At 38.2% G+C, this 23,339-nt stretch overlaps 1 protein-coding gene across 2 annotated transcripts in view; it reads right to left on the bottom strand.

Annotated features, from left to right (window-relative positions):
• Positions 1-564: 564 nt before the first annotated feature.
• DHX35 (DEAH-box helicase 35) overlaps positions 565-23,339 on the bottom strand; it is a 31,883-nt gene continuing 9,108 nt past the window's right edge. Inside the window, exons 9-22 of one of the 2 annotated variants that reach the window (XM_068419656.1) lie at positions 21,540-21,652; positions 21,096-21,192; positions 19,841-19,999; positions 18,331-18,541; positions 16,489-16,613; positions 15,653-15,707; positions 11,197-11,292; positions 10,706-10,800; positions 10,024-10,101; positions 8,725-8,854; positions 7,931-8,012; positions 7,316-7,387; positions 4,812-4,950; positions 565-2,308 (exon numbers count right to left, since the gene is read on the bottom strand). In XM_068419656.1, the coding sequence (XP_068275757.1) occupies positions 2,264-2,308; positions 4,812-4,950; positions 7,316-7,387; positions 7,931-8,012; positions 8,725-8,854; positions 10,024-10,101; positions 10,706-10,800; positions 11,197-11,292; positions 15,653-15,707; positions 16,489-16,613; positions 18,331-18,541; positions 19,841-19,999; positions 21,096-21,192; positions 21,540-21,652 (1,497 nt within the window). In that variant the 3' untranslated portion in view covers positions 565-2,263. The remainder of the gene's footprint in view (positions 2,309-4,811; positions 4,951-7,315; positions 7,388-7,930; positions 8,013-8,724; positions 8,855-10,023; positions 10,102-10,705; positions 10,801-11,196; positions 11,293-15,652; positions 15,708-16,488; positions 16,614-18,330; positions 18,542-19,840; positions 20,000-21,095; positions 21,193-21,539; positions 21,653-23,339) is intronic. The other variant, XM_068419658.1, reaches the window with a different exon arrangement.

Below are 23,339 nucleotides of genomic sequence, written 5' to 3'. Positions count from 1 at the left end.
GCAGAGAGCTGTAGGCCAAAATTTTACCAAGTAGAGATTTTCAGGTCTTTCTAAGTTTTGGATCTCTGTCTTCAAACACCTTCAAAGGGCCCACATTCCTGACACAAGCAGTGCTTTCTCTCTAAAGTTAACCTTAATCTGGATACTAAAAACACTTTTCTTAGCCTGCATCTCTTGTATAAAGTCTGCCTGTTCTCTGCAATACCTCAGTCGTTCGTAAAACTGCTAAAAAGACAAGTCTCCATTTCTGGTTTTGTTTACAAAGACCTATTGCACTCATAAAAGTACAATTGCTTGCAGCATGTTACAAAGCTTGTACATCCCTGGGCTCTGAATTCAGCAGGAGCCACAATCATTGCAAGAGAAAATTCTGCAGCTCTACAGCCAAGTACAAGTACAGCTGGAGAAGAGAGTTCTCCAGAACCATCCGAGATTCTCCAAAGTGGCCATCCACTGACAGCCCATCACAGTTCAGACCAGCCCAGTACAACCACCCAGTACGCTGGGAAATCACCCACGACTCAGGCTGAAGTGATGCATTCTCAAGCTTCCTTGATTCAACGGTTTTATTTTTCTTAAGAATACTTCCAGAGGACAGAGAGACACGGACATTTTACAAGGCTTCATATTCAGTTCTTTCTCTGATCCTTTAAGAGAAAAAAACCTGCAAATTGAATCTTTTTAGTAAGTGCCAACACTGCTCTCAGTTCTGGCTAGGAGACAGTCCCTGCCCCAAAGAGCTTCCACTCTAAGAGAGAGACAATACAGAGGTGAGGTTTGCAGGGGAAACAAGGAAGGTGACACGGTTTGTCATGCTGGTGCCATACATGGAGACTGGTACATCTTTTTGTGCTGGCAGTCAGTGTGTAGACACTGAACAGGCCACACACTGCACACGACAGAATACGTTCTCTCTGCAGGTGTTTGGAAGGGAGAAGGTAAAGAAGCTCTCAAGAAAGTTTTCAAGGCAGTCCTGTGATGAGGAAGGCATTTGTTCCATGTAGAAATTTTTGCCTATTTACATCCCCTTTTTTTTTTTTCATTTTTCTTAAAGAAAATAAAATTATAGTTAACATGCCAAAAAGACATTAATCAAATCAGTTGCTTTACAAAAATAAAATTTTCAGACAATGTGTTTCTAAAATAAATATCAATAGGGTTGGAAAAAATAAATACATGTATCCAAGCTATCTTGTTAAAACACAAAAAGGTACAGCTCCTTACTGAAAAGTAGCCATGGAGTCCCAATTATAGCAGCAACTGTTCAGAGCATCCTTCTCTTACAATAACACATGAAGAGTCTCAAGCAGCAAAGAACAGATTCTTAATAAAAGAAATATATAGGACTGTGTTCCTTACAGGAAAGTATAGACCATTTTCATCTTTGCTGAATGATAGAGGCAAAAAACAGTGTTCCATGATACACCTCTGCTGAAATTTTCTGGCATCTCCAAGCAGTGAGAGGCTAGCATCTTTTCTCTTGTCAGGAAAAGAAAAGTAAAGCCCCATCTGTGAATTTGATTGATTGTGAACATATGTGTATAGTCCCCTGATTGAGCAAAAAATTAATCCTTCTTAAAAATACTGAGCTACTCTTCCTCCCCCTCCCCAAACAGCAACTCTCATGTATGGGAACAAGACATTTTAATACACTGCTACCTACAGAAGGACCGTTACAGCACAGGGAGCCAGGGGCAGCTCGACCTCAGGCAGGAGACATCTACTGCTTGGGAGCCCAAGCTGCACCAGTTCGGGATGGTCCAATGTGAAATCAATGTTTCCATGGCAGCCCCTTGCATTTCAAAGGCTGGTTCATCACCCTGAGCTCCTGCTGTCAGGGGTCAGTCTCAGTTTGGCCGGTAGTAGTCACAGTGCTCTAGGTAATAGGAGGCAGGGTACCCTATTCCCCACTCTCATAAGGCAGCCGTACCACTCCAGGAAATCAGTTTCCTTCTTGAAGGTTTCAGTTTGTTGTGGTCCTGTATGTCCTCTTACTTTTTGTTTTTCTATCTATTTAAAAGGAGCAACATGCCCAGATTAACAACAGTGGTCAAGTAGGTAAAGAATAAAATGTCCACAATGCAAGCTCTAATAGGTTTACAATGTACTGGTCATGCACTCCTACAGATCCTGGCAGGCATTTAAACATTTAAGTTGATGTAAGATCAAATTGCTAATGAACTGACTGCTGAATGGACTGTAGCCAGCTTGAAATCACTGGTAGGTTCTGCATGTGATGTCACAAGACTTAAGTCACATCAAATCAGTGGTCATCTACTTTAGCCCTTTTTGCTTTCAAGGAAAGATGCTGCAAGAAAAGAAAAGAAAAGAAAAACTGCTTAGCATATAAATGTTTAACTAGAATGCTTTCAGTCCTCAATCCCAAATTAAAAAAATTCTTATACAAAGACCACCCTTCCCAAGCTCTGCTTGTTACCAATATAGCTAAAATAAACCTATGAAATCAAAACCCACATGTATCCCAAAGTGTTATTCTGGCTTGGTATAAAATGTCACCTTCTAGTACTTCTGTACTAACTGCAAGCATAGGAACAATTTCCCATTGGAAGCAAGTCGCCAGCATGTAAAAATGCACAGAAAGACACGTGTGCTCCCAACAATACATCTGCACAAACACGAAGTACAAATTTTAACTAATGTATTAACGCTGCAGCTGTAGTTGCATTGGACCTTTGAACCTCTATGCTCTTCAAGAAAAAGGCCTACAAAAATGTGGAATGAAAACATGAAGAAAGTCCTGCAAAATTTGGAACGAGACATAATTGAGTGAGACCATGATCAAGCTGTAGAAGAAAATCTTTTAACACAGAATCCTATTGAGTTGTAATTTGTTTTTAACTTGATACACAAATAAAAATTCTCATATTTCAGGCATCTCTTATTAGCACAAAGATGTATCCTTCAAGAGAAAAAGTGTCCAAAAGTCTATAAATTAGCATAAATGTGTGTCTTGCAATGGCTTGCTTATTCAAAATTTACATGTATAATTCAAAGCTTTACACAACAGCAATATTTCAAGTTTTTAAACATTTTATAAAGACATCCAAGCCTTGTGGCTGATAAGGATAACTGACCAAACTGCAAAAGATAATTTTCCTCAAAACCGGCGCTGTCCTCCAGAGCTTCCATTTATTTGAGGACGAAAGCAATGCTTAGGTCATCCTGCAAACCGAGTTCATCTCTATCAAATGGCAATGGTAAAAATAAGGTTCTGATGTAATTTCATAGAATATCTACAACAGTAGTAGTACTACCCTGAAAAACATGTTCCCTCAGTCAGGTAGGTAGTACTATTCAAGGCAAGTTGTCTTAATTTATAAAAAGCAATTCAAGTTTTGCCTGAACAAGTCATTGAGTCACATTCCCCAACACCACCCACCTAAAGGAAAACCTCATCCCAAAATTGAGCCTGTGGAGAGGTCATATCATAATGGGATGTTGTGTTGTATATGGGATGTTACAACATGTAAATAGGTGAGTCGAAAGGACTAATTATTCCAGGAGCAGATTTGATACAACTGGAACATTGGCTCATCTCCTTTTTACACCATGCTTGCAGAATGTCTAACAGCAGCTAAAGGCTCAAGGGCCTACCCTGCAGGGGTCATTACTGCCTTTGTCAAATGCCTTCTAGAAAAAAAGGCAGAAAATATTCAGCTACTTAGGAAGTGCATTTATAGATGGTAAGTGTCTGGATAACTGAGATGAAGTATCCAAGCTCAACACTAAAAAAAAAATAAACCCTCTCAAGTCAGTTACATAGACAGATGCCAATGCTGCTGTACACTGTAACCATGGAGGTATGTCCTAAGGTGCTCCATGCACCACAGTGGGTTTTTTTTTTTTTCAAAAACCCCAGGAAATGAAGGAAAACAAACACCAGATTCTCAGAAAAGTCAAATAGCGTAGCAGATGTATAAATCAGAAACAGTCATTTTTGCAACATGGCTGCTCACATGCAGGAACAGATCTCATTTTGCATAGGTCTGATACGCAAGTGCATTTTTTCACTCAGTATTTTGGAAATAGTTCATTAATTTAGAATATAAAGCGCCATAGTTATTAATCTCCCATGGGAAATCACATGCAAGATCAATTTGGTAATCTTGTCTGTAGAGTATTTACATATAACGTGGTATCAACAGCTCCAGCATAAGTAATATCTAAATGTTAGTTAATACCAATCCAGTTCTCAGAATAACCAGTGAATAAGTCTAGACTGATGGATTCACATGGGACAGAGTTGATAAAGGATGGTGGCAACTATTAAAAAGACACTTGTAAAGAAAAGGTTTGCATACCACACACAACAGGATTTGCAATAAAGGTTTGCACAACTGGCAGCTGTTCTTTGCCATTTCAAGTTTGAACAGATCAAGAGCTGATTTTTTTTCAGTAAACATAATTAATGCTCAAAAAAGAGCTCAGGATTTGCACAAACATTTGCAAAGCGTGCAAAGACTGCTCTAAAACTATTGTGCAAAGTATGACCACTGCATAGCTACAGTGCTGCTCAGAGAAGTGCTTACTAAGTGCCTATATTCAAGTGTAAAATGGATGAAGGCTTCATTTACCAGAGTGATATACTCTGTTGTAACTTTGAGATCATGTCTGTTGGCTGGAGAATAGGGAAAAAGCTTTCATGCATCAATCCATTATCTTCCTTCTTTAGATTAAAACCACTACAATGAACAAAATCAAATTAATTTTTGTACCATTAAATAGACAACAACAAAAACATAAACACTTTAAAAGTTCAGATACAAGAGCTGCTGATACAGCAATGGTACCGTTTGGGCTTTATGCCGATTCCGTACCGTTCCTTGCTGGTAAAAATGAGGTGCCAGTTCCAAGAGCCATGCAGATTCAACAGCAGTCACATCTCTCATGTAGTATTTCGCAGTCTGTATGACTTCATTGTAGACTACCCTAGGAGAAAAAAAAAAAAATTAAAATGTTTGCTATAAAGCAATGAGGGACAGAGATGATTAACAGCATATTTAGATAGTTTCACATACATGATGTCAGAGGTAGTATTTACAAGTGACAAGAGAGTCTAAGTTATAACACAGCCTCTTACCTCTTTCCCTCTGGTTGTTCAGAGTACTCTACATCAAGACAACCTTTAGACTGACATTAAAAACACCTTCACATACTGCCAGGACATATGGACGCAAGGTATAGAAGAAAGAGTATTTCTTATAACGGGGCCAAGGGGGACTCGTAACAGATGCTTTGGAAGAGAGAATATTAGTTACTCTGTGATATCGTGAGGAAGGATGCCAAAAGCACCAAAACCCTGGCCCCATAACAGGCAGGGCACCAATCACAGCATGACTATCCCTGGTGCCTGTCTGCAGACAAGCAAGATAAGGATTAGAGGAAGAAATCAGTTTTAACTACTGCCAGAACATCTCCTGGCAAGAGACTTAGAAACAGCCAGCCACGTGGACTCAATCCCTGCTGCCAGCATGAACACATTGCCAGCATGGGCAACCAATTTCTGAAGTCACCCTTCAGCAGGAAAAGTCATTTTTACCAAGGAAGCGCAAACCCACGCGCTGAAGGGTTAGTCACCAAAACCATAAGTCATTATCTGCCTTCTATACACGTCGAGCTGCAAACCCACAAGTTTGTGGTCTCTCATTAATTGGCATTTTGCTCTTAAAAGCAAAAAGGAGAGAGTCCAAAATTCTCTTCTCTGCCAAATGTGGCCTGAGACATACTAACTAATACAACTAAAGAGAAACCTGAGGAAAACAAACAAGAACACATTTTATATACACCTGTAACAGACAGAGAATCGAAGCTCTCAGTAGAGGATGGTTGCCCAGGCAGCAGTAGCACTGAAATTAGGGTTGCTGAGTAAGTTAAACTCCTGTCTTATAGGATGCCATGAGCCAGCAGCATCTTTAGGCTGGCAGTGGCCATACCATGGGGCCTTGGAAGACAGCTCTGTGCCTGTTCCGCAACACAGGGGTCCAAAAAGAGATTTAAGCCTAGAATCAGTATTCCCAAAAACTCCAGCAATATTGCTGCCACCAACAGCAAACAGGCTGTGAGGCAAAGAGCAGTCTTAAGGTTTTGCCAGTTGAGACTCCCAAATAGCTGCCTACTCTTCTGCTTTTCTATACGCCTGCAAGTGCCCAAGGCTGGGATGGAAGCTGCACGCTGAGGGCTCATCATCTAAAAGCTGAGCCCTGGAGGAGGTGTGTACTGGGAGTAAAGAATTCTTCCAGTACTCTCCTACCACTAGACTTACTTTCCAGATTAATTTTTTCTCAATTTAGTCTTCTTACTGTCTGTCACTCTTCCATAACCCAACCTCTTTCAGGATGTTACTTCTGGAGTTTTCTAGTTTACAGTAGGTATATCTGCAAAGTATTCTTTTTACTATTTCAAACAAATCATGTTTTATTTTTCATAGCAGTGACAGGAGGTTAAAAAACTGGCAAAACAGCAACAAATCAGGCTAGTTTCAATGGCAAAAATAACTTTAGCTACACTCTGCTCAACTCAGCCCTGAAGGATCGGTACAGTGAGCTGGACTCATTTTTGTGAGCCAGTGTAATTGGTGGCTAAGTTCCAATCAGTTACACTTCTGCAAGCCCTACGCACCAGGGGCAGGAGCCCAATTCAAATGTAACAGAGGACACTGGCCAAGTTTATCCTTCAAAGTCTCAGCAACAGGCAAAGAAGGACAAGAGTCCAAATACTTCAGGCTGATCATGCTACCTGATAGTTAGAAACACATTTCTGTTTGTTAGCTGAGCATCTCTGACCTACAAATGGAATTGTAATATCCCAGCTAATACGGAAGTAAAACCATTTCTTTCCTCGATCTGCTAGACAGCCATAACTTTTCGCATCATGCGTTTTACAGGTACGCCCTCTCCTAGCAAGCCATTTGCAATTACTGCAGCACCTATTTGACAGGAAATTTCCTTAACAGGCTTAATAAAAGTAAATTTACTCTAGTTCCATCTAGTACAGAGACTACTTGGAGAGCAATTTGCAGTGCAAGATATGGTGCCCATTAAAAAAGGGTCACCTGACTCTGCTTTCCAACCTCTGCAGGCTTTTTTTACAATTAAATGTCACTCTATTTCCCCGATTTATTTGGATGCTGCCTACAAAAAGTTGCAAAACAAATACCAATTGAATTCTCTCTGTGGGAACCATGATTTTCTACCTCTATTTCTCCACCGATGGAGAAAAGTCATTAATGAAAACATCTGGATGCTGAGAATGTCTTATAAAGATCACAAAACAAGTGACAGCAGCTTTAACTTACCAGCGTGGAGGTTTCTCTGCATACAACACTGAAGTGGGGTGGATATGAAGTTCATGGTCATCACGGATAGTCCTTGAAAGAAAGATACTATTTCAGACTGTGCGTCTATTTATTGTTTAACATTTGGTTCCTTTCATCCCCAGTAAGAACGTTAATAAAAGGCAAAAATGAAAGAGCTGGAGCAAATTAAAAACATTCGCATTCAACGAAAAGATGAAACCAGGCTTCAATCCCAGCCAAAGAAACAATCGATAATTTAATGTCCTAAAAGAATTCTATCTATATTAAATGAAAAAGTAGTGTTTCAGGCTTTTATTCAGTGCACTGGGAGTGCTACAACACTGCTGCACTACAGCTGTGCTTGCTTATATTAACACAAGCTAATTACTATTAGTAACAGCTTCCCACTATCAGTAACTTTATTTATAATTGCCAAAGAGATAAACATTGAACAGTTTGAAAATACAAAACTTCAAATATTTAGTCAATCAATTGCCACGTGTTTCTTACTGCAAGTGTCTAAAGAAGCATCTGTTTGTTGATTATACTCAGATTTATCCAGTCAAAGGAACTTTTAAACTAAGCAACAGCTGTAATGAAACTATATATATTTACCTGTAAGCTCCAGTAGAGTGGAATTTAGCTGCATTAGCAAAGAATCCAGAAACTATGCATCTCAAAACAGGATCTGGATCACCTGAAAAGAAGAATTTTTCTGTAAAATGAGTCAATGGAATGGCAAAAATTCCTAAAATACCACTTTATCATCTCAAACAACTTTTCAAAGTGTATCAGGCTTCGACAGCAAAGGTTTGAAGGCAGACAAACCCTGCAATCTCTTTTGACTTCAATTTCACAGCAAATCAAAACTACTACATAAAAAACTACTGTTGCCACTGGTGTCTCCATGAAGATAGCTTCACAGTCCTTAGAGCAACCTTGTGTGACGGCTAAGCAATGAAGTCTGATTTTTCAGAGCTGTTCGAGATAAGTGCTGAGAACCAGTCATGGCATCCATGCTCACACAGCACGGCTGAAAATCAGCTCCCAATGACTGTACATCATTTTGAACATACTAGAAAAACGGCTTTTTGAAAAGCCAAAAGAGGGAAGGGGGTGATCTATTTATGACTCTTTCGGTAAATCTGTCCATGAAATATGTAATCAGTGGTTATAATCTCTTGCTGGAAAACTTAACTAATGAAGACTGGACTAAATGTTAATTGTAAAAATGGGCTAAAATGCTCTTCTGCAGTCATTTTTAGGAAAAAAATCTGGGTTTAATTAACATTATTTTTAGGCCAGGGAGAAAATACTTCAAAGGTTACAAGAAAAGCAGGAAGCAGACTGACAATTTGGAGACTACCTTCAATATGTATTGGACATCAGGTTAAAAAAAGAATTTTCACCTTCACTGGACTTCTTTGGTACTTTAAAGCGGACGAGAAGCTTTTTCAGCTGTTCTCTTACAACAGAAGCTCTAACAAGCCCTTTGTAGTTGAGAAAGTGTTCCTGACACCACTGAGAGCTCTTGCTGTGCTGTACAGTGAGAAGAATAGAAAAAAATTACAATGAGATACCATCAGCAAAACAAAACACAATCTCTTTTGGATCACATAGCATTGTTCTGTTTTTCTTGTCTCCTACAACATATTTATTGTGGTTTTCCCTGAAAATTACCTATTTACATAGCAACTAACAAGGGTACATAGCACAAATAACAACAAAACATGTTTCAAACAACTTCTAAATAGCAACAGAACAAATGCTATGGGGTATTTTCAAACAGATGTGCTTCATTTCTTCATGTGTGGTGAAAGAGAATAGCATCAGTCGTTCCATTCTCACACACAAATGCATCATATCATAACCTAGTCTGTTTTCAGTCTCAAAATGTAAACAACCTTTTCTGTACACTGTTTTCATTGGTGTTCTCTATGCAAAGAACTATTTCTGCAGAAGCCAGCACTTACTCCAAGAGCCTACACATTTGGCTGTTTCTACAAGAATTACGCAGATATAAAATTTAAAGGGCAAAATTTCAGTTGGTGCCTGACTGATTGCTTTGGGGCTGAGGAGAGAGAAGTGTTTAAACACTTGAGTGGTTATACTGCTTCAGCTCAACACTGTTGCAAATATTACAGAAGTGCTTCATACCAGCAAAATTTACCTCTCCCAAATAGGTATAGCACTTCAAAACCATTAAGTAAAACCTCAGCTTACAGAGAAGTATTAAGATTGGTGTTAAACCTTAGGGTAAATACATAAGGTCAATGAAAAAGAGGATATGATGATCAATAAGGCAATTTTTTAAAAAAAAAGACTGCTAGATTTAGATGCAGTTTATAATCAGTAAAATTCCTATACACCTAAAGAAAAGATGAGAGAATATGAATTTAATTTGGAATTTGGATACCTGTTTTTCCTAGGCCCTTTCACAAATCCGAGTCTCCTTGAAAATACAGTTGTCTACCTATAAGACTTCCGTGCTGTACACAAACCAAATTCCTTCTATTCGCTGTTCAGAAGAACTACAGAAGGTCTATGGCAAAATATGACCAGAATATCTTTTAAAGCAGAATTATCACTTAACGGACTTGGTAAATCCTCAGCTTTGAGGATGCTATATCCAGAACTTGAAGAATCAGAACCGAGCACCTCAAGTTCTTCCCATTCCTGCAAATCCACATACAGTTGAACTGACTTACTTTGACAAAGGCTTCATAAACATTAAGCATAGTGAGATGATCACCTTCTTCCACAGCAAACTTTCTGTGTTGCCTGGCCTGGAGAAGAAAAATATATTTTTATAAGTAGATTGATTTTTGCAGAAATCATGTCCAAATACGTTCAGTTCCCATCATCTCTGTATTTCCTGACGACTATCAAAACTCTTACCACATATGGTCGTTCCTCTAGGCAACAGCAATATTTTACTAGCCCACCTATATTCAGAAGCACATTTAAAACTGAAATTAGAAAAATGAACCCCCAAAATCCAAGAGAGGGATGCATTAAAATTAGGCTCCTGCTACCTATTAAGAATTTGCTACATCCTAATACTTTCTTTTTCATTCTTCTTGAAAGGAAGTGGTGTTTGGGGAGGTTTGGCTTTTTTTGTTTTGGGGTTTTTTTTCCCCCCAAAACCCCTTATGCTGACCAATATTGGTTTATAACCCTTCATGGTGCTGGCTTTTAACACTAGTAAAGGACTCCAAGGTTCCCACAGTTACTCAGTTTCTTCTTTTACCTATAACCAACAGGTACAGTTCAAGACCTTGTTTCATTTTCATACAAACTTGCAGTCTGTAATGGGTATCAATAAAATCCTTGGCAGAAATCCAGAAATGTGCAACTAACAAAAAGAAAATGAGATACGACTGAACTTACAGCCTGAGCTTTTTGATTTGGAGGGATCACAAAGATGTTTTGAATCTGCATCATGGCAGCAATTGTCAAAATCTCCTGGGAGCAGCCAAAATTTCCTGAGGAGTAAGTGGAGAAATTCAGTAAATGAAATTCTCTTCCATTCAACTTATCCCCATACAGAATAAATAGGAAAAGAAACACAATATATTCTTATAGCATATAAAATCAAAATACCTAAACTCCTGGATTTTTTTAATATAACAGTGAATGTTTTTAATGCAAAACTTAAGACAAATGTGTTAGACTTATTAATTAGTGTGTTAAATATGTTAGACTTATTATTTATTAGAGGTCCATGAGTTTAACCAATTCTTTTCACTAAACACCATACCAAGATGAAGCATAGTTTGTTTCAAGCTGTGTAAATGTCTAATACTACACTATAATCACTAGAGGCAATATCCTCTACGCAACACAAGGCCATGAAAAAAATCCCATTTTTTCTCTCCTACCTGATTCCAGAAGCATCTTTGCAAACATGGGATTCAAAGGAAATTCTGCTATCCTCATTCCAAGAGGCTCTGTTAAACGGCAGTGCATATCCAAACCTACAGCATATTAATAAATGTAGCTGTGATATAGGTAAAAGTATCACAGAAAGTCTTCTTCAGGAACTTAATGTGTACTAAAGATCAGAATTAAGAACTAAAATATAGCAAATGCCCCTAAGAATTTCTGAATGTTTATTAAACTAAGCTTAAAGGTGCTCCTTAATATCCATTTACTCTCCTATGGGTCACTTGTTTTTTTTCCTTTTAAACGTACTTGAGCACATAAGTTTCTTCATTTTGATGAAGTTACATTGCTACTGCAGATGATTTGGAAAACCTGCAGTCACAGTCAATGCAATGTCCAGAATGCCTATTAGCTGTTAGACTCATGCATCTCCATTTTAAGTATTTACCAACATCTTTGTTCATGGTGATGGGAAGCAGGAGTCCCAACAAGAATTAAAAAAGGGCATAATTATGGAACAGGCATAACTGTAGAAACAGGAAGCACTACTGGGGGGGTAGGGTGTCATTTTTCTGAGTCAAATCTGCTTAGGTCACAGAGAAAAATAATTTAACTTTGATATAATCTAAACTAGAGATGTACAGCTGATAAAGATTCTCTACAGTTTCGTCTGCCTCATGCATCAATAACTAAACTGTCAGCCATGTCCCAATTGCAGCCTTTTTACTGGAGATGGTACAGGACAGAGGCATGACAAGAAAACTACAAAAAAGCCAAGTTGGATGAGGTACAACAAGGAGGCAGAGCACAAGAGAAATGCTACACAAGGAGGGACTAATGAGAGCCCAATAATAGGACTTTGGGGCACTGTAGATTGCATAAATAACCACAGCAGAGAGGTCTGAGGAAACAGAACTGTGGCCCATGCATTACACAACCATATTATTTGTCAAACTGCATGGTGGCAATAAACCACAGTTTATTGCTGTGTTTCACAGAGAAAAAACAAGACCACGAATCAAGTCAAAGAATGAGATCTCCTATAACTCACGTCAGCATATCTAAAACCACAGATACCTCTATCAAAAATTCTGCATGGATATATATATATAGCTTGTGCACAGATGTCTTTGTAGCAGTAACATATCGAACATACACAAAAGGCCTGCAATGAATAGAAGTTTGGAACAGGTAAAAGTTTCCTTCAAATAATCTTGGAAGCAACCACTGTATCCATATATATATATATATATATTTTTAAGAAATTGGAGATCTTCAGTTCTGCTTAGAAAAAGATACTGCAAAGTTTTTTAATCAAACAGGCTCAAGAGTACTGTGTCACTAAAAAGTTTCAAGTAACAACCACTAGTACGTGATGGACTAAAACACTTTATTTTAAACTTAGCTAGAGTGGTTGTTTCTGATAGGTGACAACTTATAAACAGATCTTCAGTAAAGTCTTGGATTGAAATAAAGCTAAACATAAAGCCACTTTTTACCCGCTTATTTACCTTCTAAATTATGCTTAAAAAAATAAACTCCAGCTGGCAACTCAAACTTTCAAAGGGGCATCAAAGGGAAGGCTGAGAAGAGATACTCCTGATGTAATCAGTTTGCATCACTAAAAAACACTCAGTCTAAAAACAGTGATGTGTTTATTCAACTGAACTACCTCAACCCTAAGAGCGTCTGCTCTGCACAGGTTTCTCTTCTGGCACCACATTGGCACAACAGGGTCCTGACCCTAAACCACACATTTGCATGCTATTACGATGCAAATGATGAAATACGTGTTCATACTTGCATAACAGAAACTTAATCCCTACTGCACCTGCAAATGCTTGGGCAGCTTCACCTCTGCAACTTATATAAAATCTCCATAATAAACCACGTAAAACCTTAAACTTCTGCAAAAATTGGAGAGCGAATCCATATATCACACACATTTCTTTTCATCTTCAACACCAACATCAGCATTTCTCTGCTTTGCTACAAAAGCTGGGCAGCCAACAGAGTCACAGCTCTGTGCTTTTCTGTGACGCTACCATGAGCATAACACTTTTGCCAAAACATCAAACAGCTAATCAGTGAGTTTATTGCCCTTTCCTCTCCATTTCCCCAAGATGGTTTTGGCTGTGAATTCATCTTTGCAACATGCTTCTGAGCCACTGCGAAGGTCCTTGTTCCAAGCTTGAAACGGTTGCCAAGAACCAAGTGCCTTAAGTGAAACGCTCTTTTGCAAGATGGAACTGAATCAGCACAGAGCAAAACCATGGCCACACAGAGAGTTAGGGCTCCATGAGAATAATAAGAGCGCAGACTGCCACAAGTTACAACACAGCATTTGTAACTGATGTAAAAACAGCCACAAACCTCTGGAAGCTTCCAAAACTTACACAATCTCCTTTACACTACCCTTTTCCTCACGTTTACATTATGGAGTAAATATCGTTAACTTTCAGTTAACTACAAACACTGAGTTGAAGTCAAACAGAGTTTCATTTTGATTACTTGTTCTTGTGTCAAGTTTCTGTTTTAAGTTTGTTGCATTCAAAAAGATTAAATAGCTGTCAAAAAACCCAACAATATAACAGTTCTTCCTATAAACAAAATTAGACAGCATACATTCCACTCACAACAAAAAGGAACTGAGAACTGTCTATAAAAATATACTACAGTGTGATTTGAGTGTTACAGGTATTCAACAGCTGCATAATGAATAAAACCCAAATGAACACATTCAGAATCTAGAATATCTCAAGTTGGAAGGGATCCATAAGGATCATCAAGTCCAACTCCCTGCTCCTCGCAGGACTACCTAAAACCAAACCATATAACAACATTGTTCAGAATCTCGACTGAATTTGAGATCAAGTTGTGATCAGTAATTCAGAGAACATAATAAAAAAAGATATTCTATTAAGTAGCTACATAGCAGAAAAGTACTTTGAATTATGCTCTCCGTGTCTGTTAGTTTAGCTTTTTCTTCTTTTCATTAGAAGTTTGTGTGTATCTGTTCATTTGTCCATAACCAGAAAGTTCAATACTAAAACCAGAGCAGAGTCTCTGTGCGAGCTGCACGCAAATGAGCTCCTACACATTTAAAAGCAGGCAAAGCAAGCAGGCTGTGCACTGGAACACAGACACTGGGTGTGAGAAACATAGTTCCAATTCAACCAGGAGAAAATATGCTGCCTTTAGGAATGATCAGGGGTTTTTTTTAGTGGTTCCATCATGTATTCACAGCTAATAGAATCAGAACAGTTTGACTTGCTACAGGTCTGAACTTTGTCTCAGCTGCAGGACCAACACCACTAACATCAACAGCACTACACTACATAAGGTGTAGTCTTTCAGCCATAAGCCATACTACATTCAGAGCGGAGACACAGACTAGAACTCTTTTTTAAAATTATAACTAGATCAGCTCTTAATAATTTTTGCCAGTCATACCTTCAAAACCGTATCAACGAGAAGGTCTGAAAACTAACACGTGACACTTGCTTTGCTAAGCCATTGGGAAGCACACTCTCTGTTGGGTTTAATTCTAGTCTCCAGTGACTGGCCTCTCCCAAATTCGAGTATCAGATTTTACTTACAATGTTTAGGCAGAGTTCATGCAGACACATCAAGATCAGATAAGGAATGTAAGGTGCTAACAGAAAAAATTAAAATAGATACCTATACTTTTCAAAGTTTGACCAAGGAACAAACAAAGTAGCAATTACACTGAGCTTGCTGAATTCTAGGTTATTACAACCAGTCTGATCTTGAAAGAGATGTCAAACCTTTACTTTCAACATTTTTTGTTTATACTTGCAAGTGCTACATGTTTCCGTCACTGGCACAGTAACACAATATGAAAGGTCACCACACTAAGAGCTTCTAACAACTTATCTAATTGGATGCAGGTAAATCTAGTGTCTAACTCGTGTACTAGTCTAATTAGCATCTGAACTCTGGTTTTATCTTCATACCACTCTGTAAGAAACACAGAGAATCTGCCTGAGAGCATCCAGCCAACACCCTCATCAGCTCAGGGCCCTGTTCGTAGCAAGGACAAATAGCTGGTTCCTCCCACGAAGGTGCAAGGAAATACACAGAAGATACCTATAAAATACGCATTTCCCCAATCTAAACAGTTAAATTCTAGTTTATACTCTATGCAATAGATTTCTAGTTCCTCCCAGAAAGTTACTGTTGGCTTTTTGTTGCTTACCTGCCTGAAATAACCAGAGGAAAATAAAGTAAATTCAGATGAGACCGAGGTACAGTTTAAAAACACACCAGCAAAAAGCTTCCACCAGTCAATGCTGCATTTTCTCTTTCTCAAAGCACAGTTCTCAAATGCAAGTTTGATTAACATCCATCCAATCACCAAATCCAAATTAACAATTCTTTTCATAACTCCTGTAACATAACTATAAATAAAGCAAAGCATAATATTCTCACCTCCTAAAGCATACAGCAGTTCTAAAGCTTGCACCATTGACTGTGCAGGAGGTGGCTGTGAAGAAAAAATGTGCATTGTTTAAAGTTATTGTCACGGAACACATAAGTTTTCACAAAAATTCTTAGATCTTCCTTTCACAAAATCCTTAAGTGCTAACTACCTACCTTTCTACTTATGCAAAATGAAGAAAGAGCTCATAGACTCTTCCTATCACCCTTCCACTGACCACCAGTGCTGCGACTCAAAACCTTCTCAACAGGCTCAGCATCATCACTATGATGCTCTCAAGATCCGAGCTAGAAAAGGCATTCTTGCTTTCTCCAACAGTGATGCCAGCGGTGATCAGAACAATTACTTAACTTTTTCTTCTAATGCTCCCATATTCATTTTTCACACCAATACAAGAGGAGCTAGAAACTTTACAGAAAACAAATCTAAAAACTGGTACTGCTCTGTTTAACATGACAGGGAAGCATAGGCTTAATTCTGTAGATATCTTTTTTTTTTCCTTTTTCTTCATAAATTCAGTACCAAGGGGCTACTATTACAGTTTTGCAGAATGTCAAGAGTTTGTCTTTCTAGGCCTTTATTGACTTCTCAACACTTCTAACTCTAGAATACAAACAGTCGGTGTTTCTAAGTTGTCACACACATCACTTGCACTAGTTCATGCCCAAAAAACATACTTTGCTGACCGATAGCGGACAATGAGTTATGCTTTCCAATTAATAAAGCAACGGTTTCTGGTTAATGGTTCTGTGGGTTATCAACAAGTCATCTAGCGATCTTTCTTCACGCTAAAGAAAGATGACAGCCTTTACAGCCTAGGACTCACCGAAAGAAAGGGGAACCTGAGCACATTGTCAATTCCCAAAGCCTTCAGCTGCAAGATGACAGGTGCAAGGTTACTGCGCTGCATCTCGGGAACTGTGGACTTGGGCAGCTTCTCAAAGTCCTCCTCTGTTGTGGGAGAAAACAAAACAATTTGGGACTGGGTTTCAACTCCCACTGCATGCAGTCAACATGATAAAATCGTATCCATTTCAAGTTAAAATTATCAAGTATGAATACTTAACAGCTGTTAAAAGAACCCTAACTCAAAATTATCTTTCTCCAATTACTGTATTTTAAGATACTTTAATTTAAATAGAAAATTCAATGGTTTTGTCTACATTACTGATTCTGTAGTTGACCCACCCTCATTTCAATTTGAAATGTTAGAAGTTCTTCACAGAAATCTAGAAATGCTTTATTGTTCTTCTGGTTTAATATTTTTAATCAGAAAATAAAAGGCAGTGTGCAATACTACACAAAAGCATTTTTTTTTAAAAGAAGGGACAAGGAGAAGTTCAAAACCAGCATGCTTTCAGTACAAGAGTAATATTTTCAGTAAGTATTCAAACAAAATGAGGTTGTAAAAAGTGTATTTAAAATAATGACTAAGGATTGAAAAACAATTTATTTGACAATGCCTTTTATAAAGCACATTCACTACAGAGCCTAAGTCTAGAAAATTACATTATGTAAGGTCAAAATTCCTGTACCTTCCATTAACCAACTCTTCTACAGTAAAGAAAAAGACAGACACACACACATCCCTGTTGGTCTAAAACTCCAAATCAAGACAAGAAACATTATTTTTACCTGATTTATTTTAATTTCTAGACCAAACCCTCTCCTTTATCTGTTCTATCTCACACCTTCACTAAGACAGTGTACCTTTTCTCTACTTTTGTCCACTCAGTACATATTGAAAGGGACTTTAAAATAGGTTTTAAAGCACCCATTAGGCCAGCTCTTGGGCACATAAAAATAACTTCAGTGTAGCCATGGTTCCTCCAGTAAAATACTTAAAAAGCTGTGTAAGCTTGGTATATTACACAGCAGACATTCACTCTTGATTCTTCATCGGACACAGAAGTTGAGAGAAAATATCATGTCTTTGTTTAACATGGCAACAGCTGGCAAGCACACACATTTTTAAAATATATGCTTGATCTCTCCAAGTCTCAAAGCTCCAGTAAAACTAGAGGGAACTTGAGGCTCATAAGCAATGGCAGTGCTCAACTGCAAAGCCTTTTCCCTTAAACAGCTGATAACCGAGGTTAGAGTGCAGCTTTCTGAACACTGCTGGGTGGGCAACAGATTTATTTGTAACAGTAATTTTTGTACAGTGCCAGGATCATTGATTCATGAGATGCATTTGGGGTTGGCACCTATTCCTATCAAAAAGGGGCCACATGAAAAAGTTTCCCCTCAATTTTCTGAAGGATTTCCAGAGTCCATTGTTAGACGCACAGCCTAAAGGAGAGCATCATAGGTGGGTATTATAAATCGAAGCAGCTGCTCAGAAATCAAAATCATTAAAAAATAAACTTCTTAGTAGACTCGCCACTCTAAGAGTTGCATTAACATTACAGGTTTGCAATTGCTGAGAATCTCATAGTACCCACCCTGCTCAATTTGTGTCTCTGATTCACAAAAGGATTCTGTTCCCAATGCTTAGCATATGTGAACAATGTATTTCTAAATAAGCCAGAGGAATAACAAAGGGAAATTTCTCTCTCTTGCTGAAAGAAAAAACAGTTTTGTTCTCCTTAATCTAACACTAAAAACCCTGTAAAAGAAAATGGAAGTCACACCAGCAAGTTCGCCTTCCCTACATCAAATTACTGACCTGTATAAAGTCTGTAGCATTTTCCAGAGCGGTTCCGACCTGCACGTCCTGCTCTCTGATTAGCCGAAGCTTTAGACACTGGTACCACCACAAGGCATTCGATGGCTGTTTTGGGGTTATAGGCCCGAAGCTTCACAAACCCACAATCAATTACGAATGCAATTCCATGAATTGTGATGGAGGTCTCTGCAATGTTGGTGGCTACTATCACCTACAGATACAGACATAATGAGGATACTGTGAACCCCCCAATCTCAATTATACTATCAAGCCTTAGCACCAGTGCATCAGGACTCAAATACAAGCCACTTGAATGATCTCAGATATGACAGTTCCAGTAAACACACTCTAGAGTGTGAACAGATGCAGTACATGCAGCAGAAAGAGCTGTCAGCTTGAAATAAGCCCAGTTTTTACAGCTTCACAATCACTTTCTTATTCAAATTTATTTTCTCTTCATAATAGAAGAACTTGGCAGCGTTTGCAGAGAAAATAATTGGCAGTGTTTGCAGAGAAAACCATTAACTGACTCTAAATCAAATGTTATTATGTAGCAAACTAAAAATATTTTCTTTCTGCTTCTCAGTTATATTAAACTGTTACTTGTAACACTGGAGTGAGGCAGGGGATAGGAGAGGAACAAGAGCTGATTAAGCAGTCCATGTTTGGTATTCCTGCAGAGATACACTTATATATGTGTCCTAAAAGATTAAAAAAAAATTGTTCCCAGACAACAGAGGGAAATTTCATCCTTATTTCACCTGAAATTAAAAAAGTAAATCTTGGAAGTTAATTGACTAATGTCAAATCCTGGAGAGAAAAGTAGTATTTATACTCAATGATCTCCAACACCAGATGAACAATTTTACTTGTTAGACTCCAGCAGGCACAAGAAGTATAACAACCCACTCCTGTGTAATTCTGTCACCTTATCTCAGCCCCAACACAGGCTCTGCCTAAGCAGAAAGCACTAATCATGACCAATATATAGTTCTGTAATATTAAATATCCGAACGAGACTTGCAGGAGTCAAAACAAGCTTTTTTTTCTACTAAAACCAAGCAAGTTTTGACTTTCGTCCTAGGTGAAAATACAGCACTTACCCACTCTGTCACTAATTTTTCTATTACTAATGGAAAACAGCCATAGACATTTAGACCACAAAAATAAACAAAACCAGGTAAAAGTAGAGGACTTCAGACTGTAAGAAGCTGCAACTGGACATAGACAAATACAGGGTTGTACAAAGACTCTTGAAAATTGACAAGTTGATGAGGTAGACAGGAGAGTTAGGAATGACATGTCTAGGACTGATCAGAGATGAAAAGGGGAGCCAGAGAACATGTTCTTGGTTCACAGGCTGAAAACTGACAGGCAGCGTTAGGAGATGCAGAAAGTCTCCCTGGGTAAGCGCTTGCAATAGTCTCATGACGTGAACATCATACATACAATCTGTGAACACAGACACCCTTCTGCATGGTAGAAACTGAGACATCCCCGACAGCCTTACCTTCCTGACAGTGTGAGGGACTCTCTCAAACACTTTCATTTGCTCAGGAGAAGGCAGCCCAGCATACATGGGGAGAACACGGAGGTGTTTTTTCATACCAGTGCGAGAAAGGGCCCGAGCCTGTTCTATGAGCATAGAAACAACAGTCTCCACTTCCTCCTACAGCCAGAGCAAGACAGGGGACAGAATGAGAGAGGTTTCACTTTAGTATCATGTAGCTGTCACCTCTATACAAAACATGCACCAAAATAATCCCAATATTATTTTAATTGTTCAAACTCCAGGATCTTTTGACTAGCTCCCTCAATTTTGTAATATTCTTAAATATTCATAAATTGTTATTCATAATAAATATTTATTTATGTAAATATTTATGTTCATTGTTATTTGAGACAACGTCACAAATACATGAGAAAAATTGCAAGGGAAGGACTAAAGAAAGTTCAGGATGAAGCAGGCATATTTTCCTGTGTATCTCAACTCATGAGAGCAAAATGGGAGGCCAATCTATTTTGACTGTGCAGAATGCTGTGGGTCTTGATTAGGAATAACACAGTAACGGTATTAACACTTATTGCTCAACTCTACATTTCATCTGAGACCAGCTGTGGCATCTCACTCAAACACACAGACAACAAAATGTTCAGTCACTGCCTTGTCAGATACCCAGTTTACTCTTTCAAAGTCAAATCAATAATGAGATGAAGAATTTATTTTGAAAATACACAAGACATTATTGAAGCTCTTCAAGGTAGCTCCTCACTGGAAAAACTATAAGCTACCTTCCATTTACTCTTCTCGGCTGCAAAGTGAGCTGGCAGGTATAAATGGAGCAGAAGAGACTAGTAAATTTTTGTCTCACAGCAATTTGTTTTTCTGTCAAAGACTTGAGATGCTAAGCCTAACAAATGTAAATTCCATTTGCCTTAACTATTAATGATGACTCACTGTCAACTTCGTAGGTGTGACCAGCACCAAAAAACCACATACTGTTCCACTTATTAACAAGGCCGAAAGCATACAGCATTAAATGAGAAAAACTATCATCCACCACTAGCTGTGATAAATCCAGTCCTTAATTATATTTTCTAAAAGTCTCTCAGACTGGTTTAATTCTGCTCCCATCAATGCAGAAATATTTGTCATCTTTAATGAGATTAAAGTAAGCACAGCTAAGGAAAGCAGGAGACTGAGTCGGCTTCGCAAAGCCCACAACACAGCGCTGTAAAGCAAAAAAAATTGCTTCTGTCTATACCTGGCCAGTTAAAAACACCAGTATATCACCATCATGCTCCATCTGGTGAATTTTCATTGCCGTTTCCACAGTTGATTTTATATAGTCTGGAACAGGACTACAGGGAGAGAAAATAGCAGAGACATTAGCAGAAAAATAGATAACAGACTCCTCATTTCCACAAGGAACAAGTAGAGCACTAGCTTCTGGACACTACATATCAGCCACACCACATTCAGCTCACGATGCAACCTTGGGAATCAGCCTTCAGCAATTCATTTCCTTTACACCACAGGAAGCTTAAAAACATGTCTGCTGCTATAAGCAATATCCAAATGTTTCCCAAATTGAGTGTTACACCTCCTTACCATTGGTCTGGGAATTTCTCAGCTCTAACCTAGACAAAATGATACCACAGTTGCACACTCTCCTAATCACCACTGACAAGATCAAACAGCAACACACCTCTGTATGTAAAAGATGTCCACTGGAAACGTTCTCCCCTCGACAGTAAGGATCACACTGGTATCTTTGCTGGGGTCACCGGTCTCATTTTGATTAAAGAAATCCCTGAATTTCTGCAATAAAATAAAAAAAAAAAAACACTTTCAGTTTGATACTTCAAAGAACTGAGGGAAAAAACTAAAGACATGACAAAGTTAAATTACTATTACTTGGATGTTTTCTTCAGAAATGTGGCAGTATTTTGATAAAGTTCCTATTTAAAAATTTTAAAGTTTGATTTTGTTGCCTTCTATTCTGTCTGAGATACAGTCATTTAGCACAAATACACTGTCTTGCATGTTTATTACTTTGAGAAGCCAAGATCAAAAAGAGGTAATAAAATTAATGAGATCAGCTCATACAGTTGGAAAGAGCAGATATATAAACTTCTTACTGGATCTACAGCAGTAGCGAACTCAAAGCTAAAAAGAACTCAGAAATGATTGGTTCTAAAAGTTTTGGGAAGGGCTTGCATATTCTCATCCATTTTTGGATGAGTAAGTAAATTTTACAGCTCTTACCGAACACCAAGATCTCACTTTGTAAAAGCAGAGTTAGGCTGATTTATGTGTTATGAGATACCTTCATAAATATAGACTAATTGCCATGAAATATTTTAAATACATAATAGCAAAAGAATGAACATCAAGAACCCAAATAATCCATCTTAACTGTTATGACCATTATAGAGGTACCATAAACTTTCTGTATTTAAACAAATGTTTATATAGTCATACTAATCATTTTGCTCCTATTAACTTATTTTTACATTATTTGTAAACTATTTGAAACGTGATTTCTGTCAGTTAAAATTTTGCAAAGGCAAAGGATTGTAATGCTACCTAATAAAATGTACAGAACACATAGTAGTGCAAGTACTACCAAAGCACAGCATACAATCAAGATTTATGGCATATGATATTTGCCACTAAGGGAAATGTCAGTACACCTACACCTTCAGTGCTACATGCAAGCTCTCACCACCACATCTCATCAAGGACACAGTGGGGTTAGAAAAAGCACAGAGAAAAGCAATGAACATGATAAAGGAGATGGAGCAGCTGCCTTATGAGGAGAGACTGAAAAGGCTGGAGTGCTGCTTGGGGAGCAGAAGGTTGAGAAAACACACAGCTGAGGTTTACAGAATCAAAGGTGACAGATAAAGTAAATGTAAAACTGGTTTTGTTTTTTTTTCTTTTTTAAAAACAACAAATCCCACACTACTACAGCTAGGAGGTCCTTAATGAAACTAGCAGGTTTAAAAGAAATTAAATAAAGTACTTCATTATATAGTAGGTGGCAAACGTCTGAAAATTGCTCTCACATGATGTCCTGGAGACTTATAGCTTCATCAAGCAGATTCAAAGACAAATTAACAAACAGCAGGTCCATAAACACATACTAGAAGGAAACAGCAGGAATGTTCTGTCCAATATCTCTATTACAACCATTGCAGATGTTGAAGCAGCTCAAGGAGAACAAACCCACAGCAGGTGGACAGGCTCATATGCTCTCCCTAAACAGCATCTCCTATTGTTGCTGCTGCTACAGACAGAACACCGGGCTGGATGAAACACTGCTGTGATCTAGGACAGCATTTCTTCTGTTCCTACTCAAAATTAAATTAATGACATTTTTAGTAAATCATGTAAGTTTCCACAGGCCACAAGTCAATCAGGGAACTAGTAAGATCTCACTGAAATTAAATCTATTAGTTTATCTCTTAGTTTTACTGGTCTATGGTTGTCTCAAACTATTGCT

This window comes from Nyctibius grandis, chromosome 28, assembly GCF_013368605.1.
Source record: "Nyctibius grandis isolate bNycGra1 chromosome 28, bNycGra1.pri, whole genome shotgun sequence".
NCBI lineage: Eukaryota > Metazoa > Chordata > Aves > Nyctibiiformes > Nyctibiidae > Nyctibius > Nyctibius grandis.
This window is presented reverse-complemented; position numbering and strand designations above follow the sequence as displayed.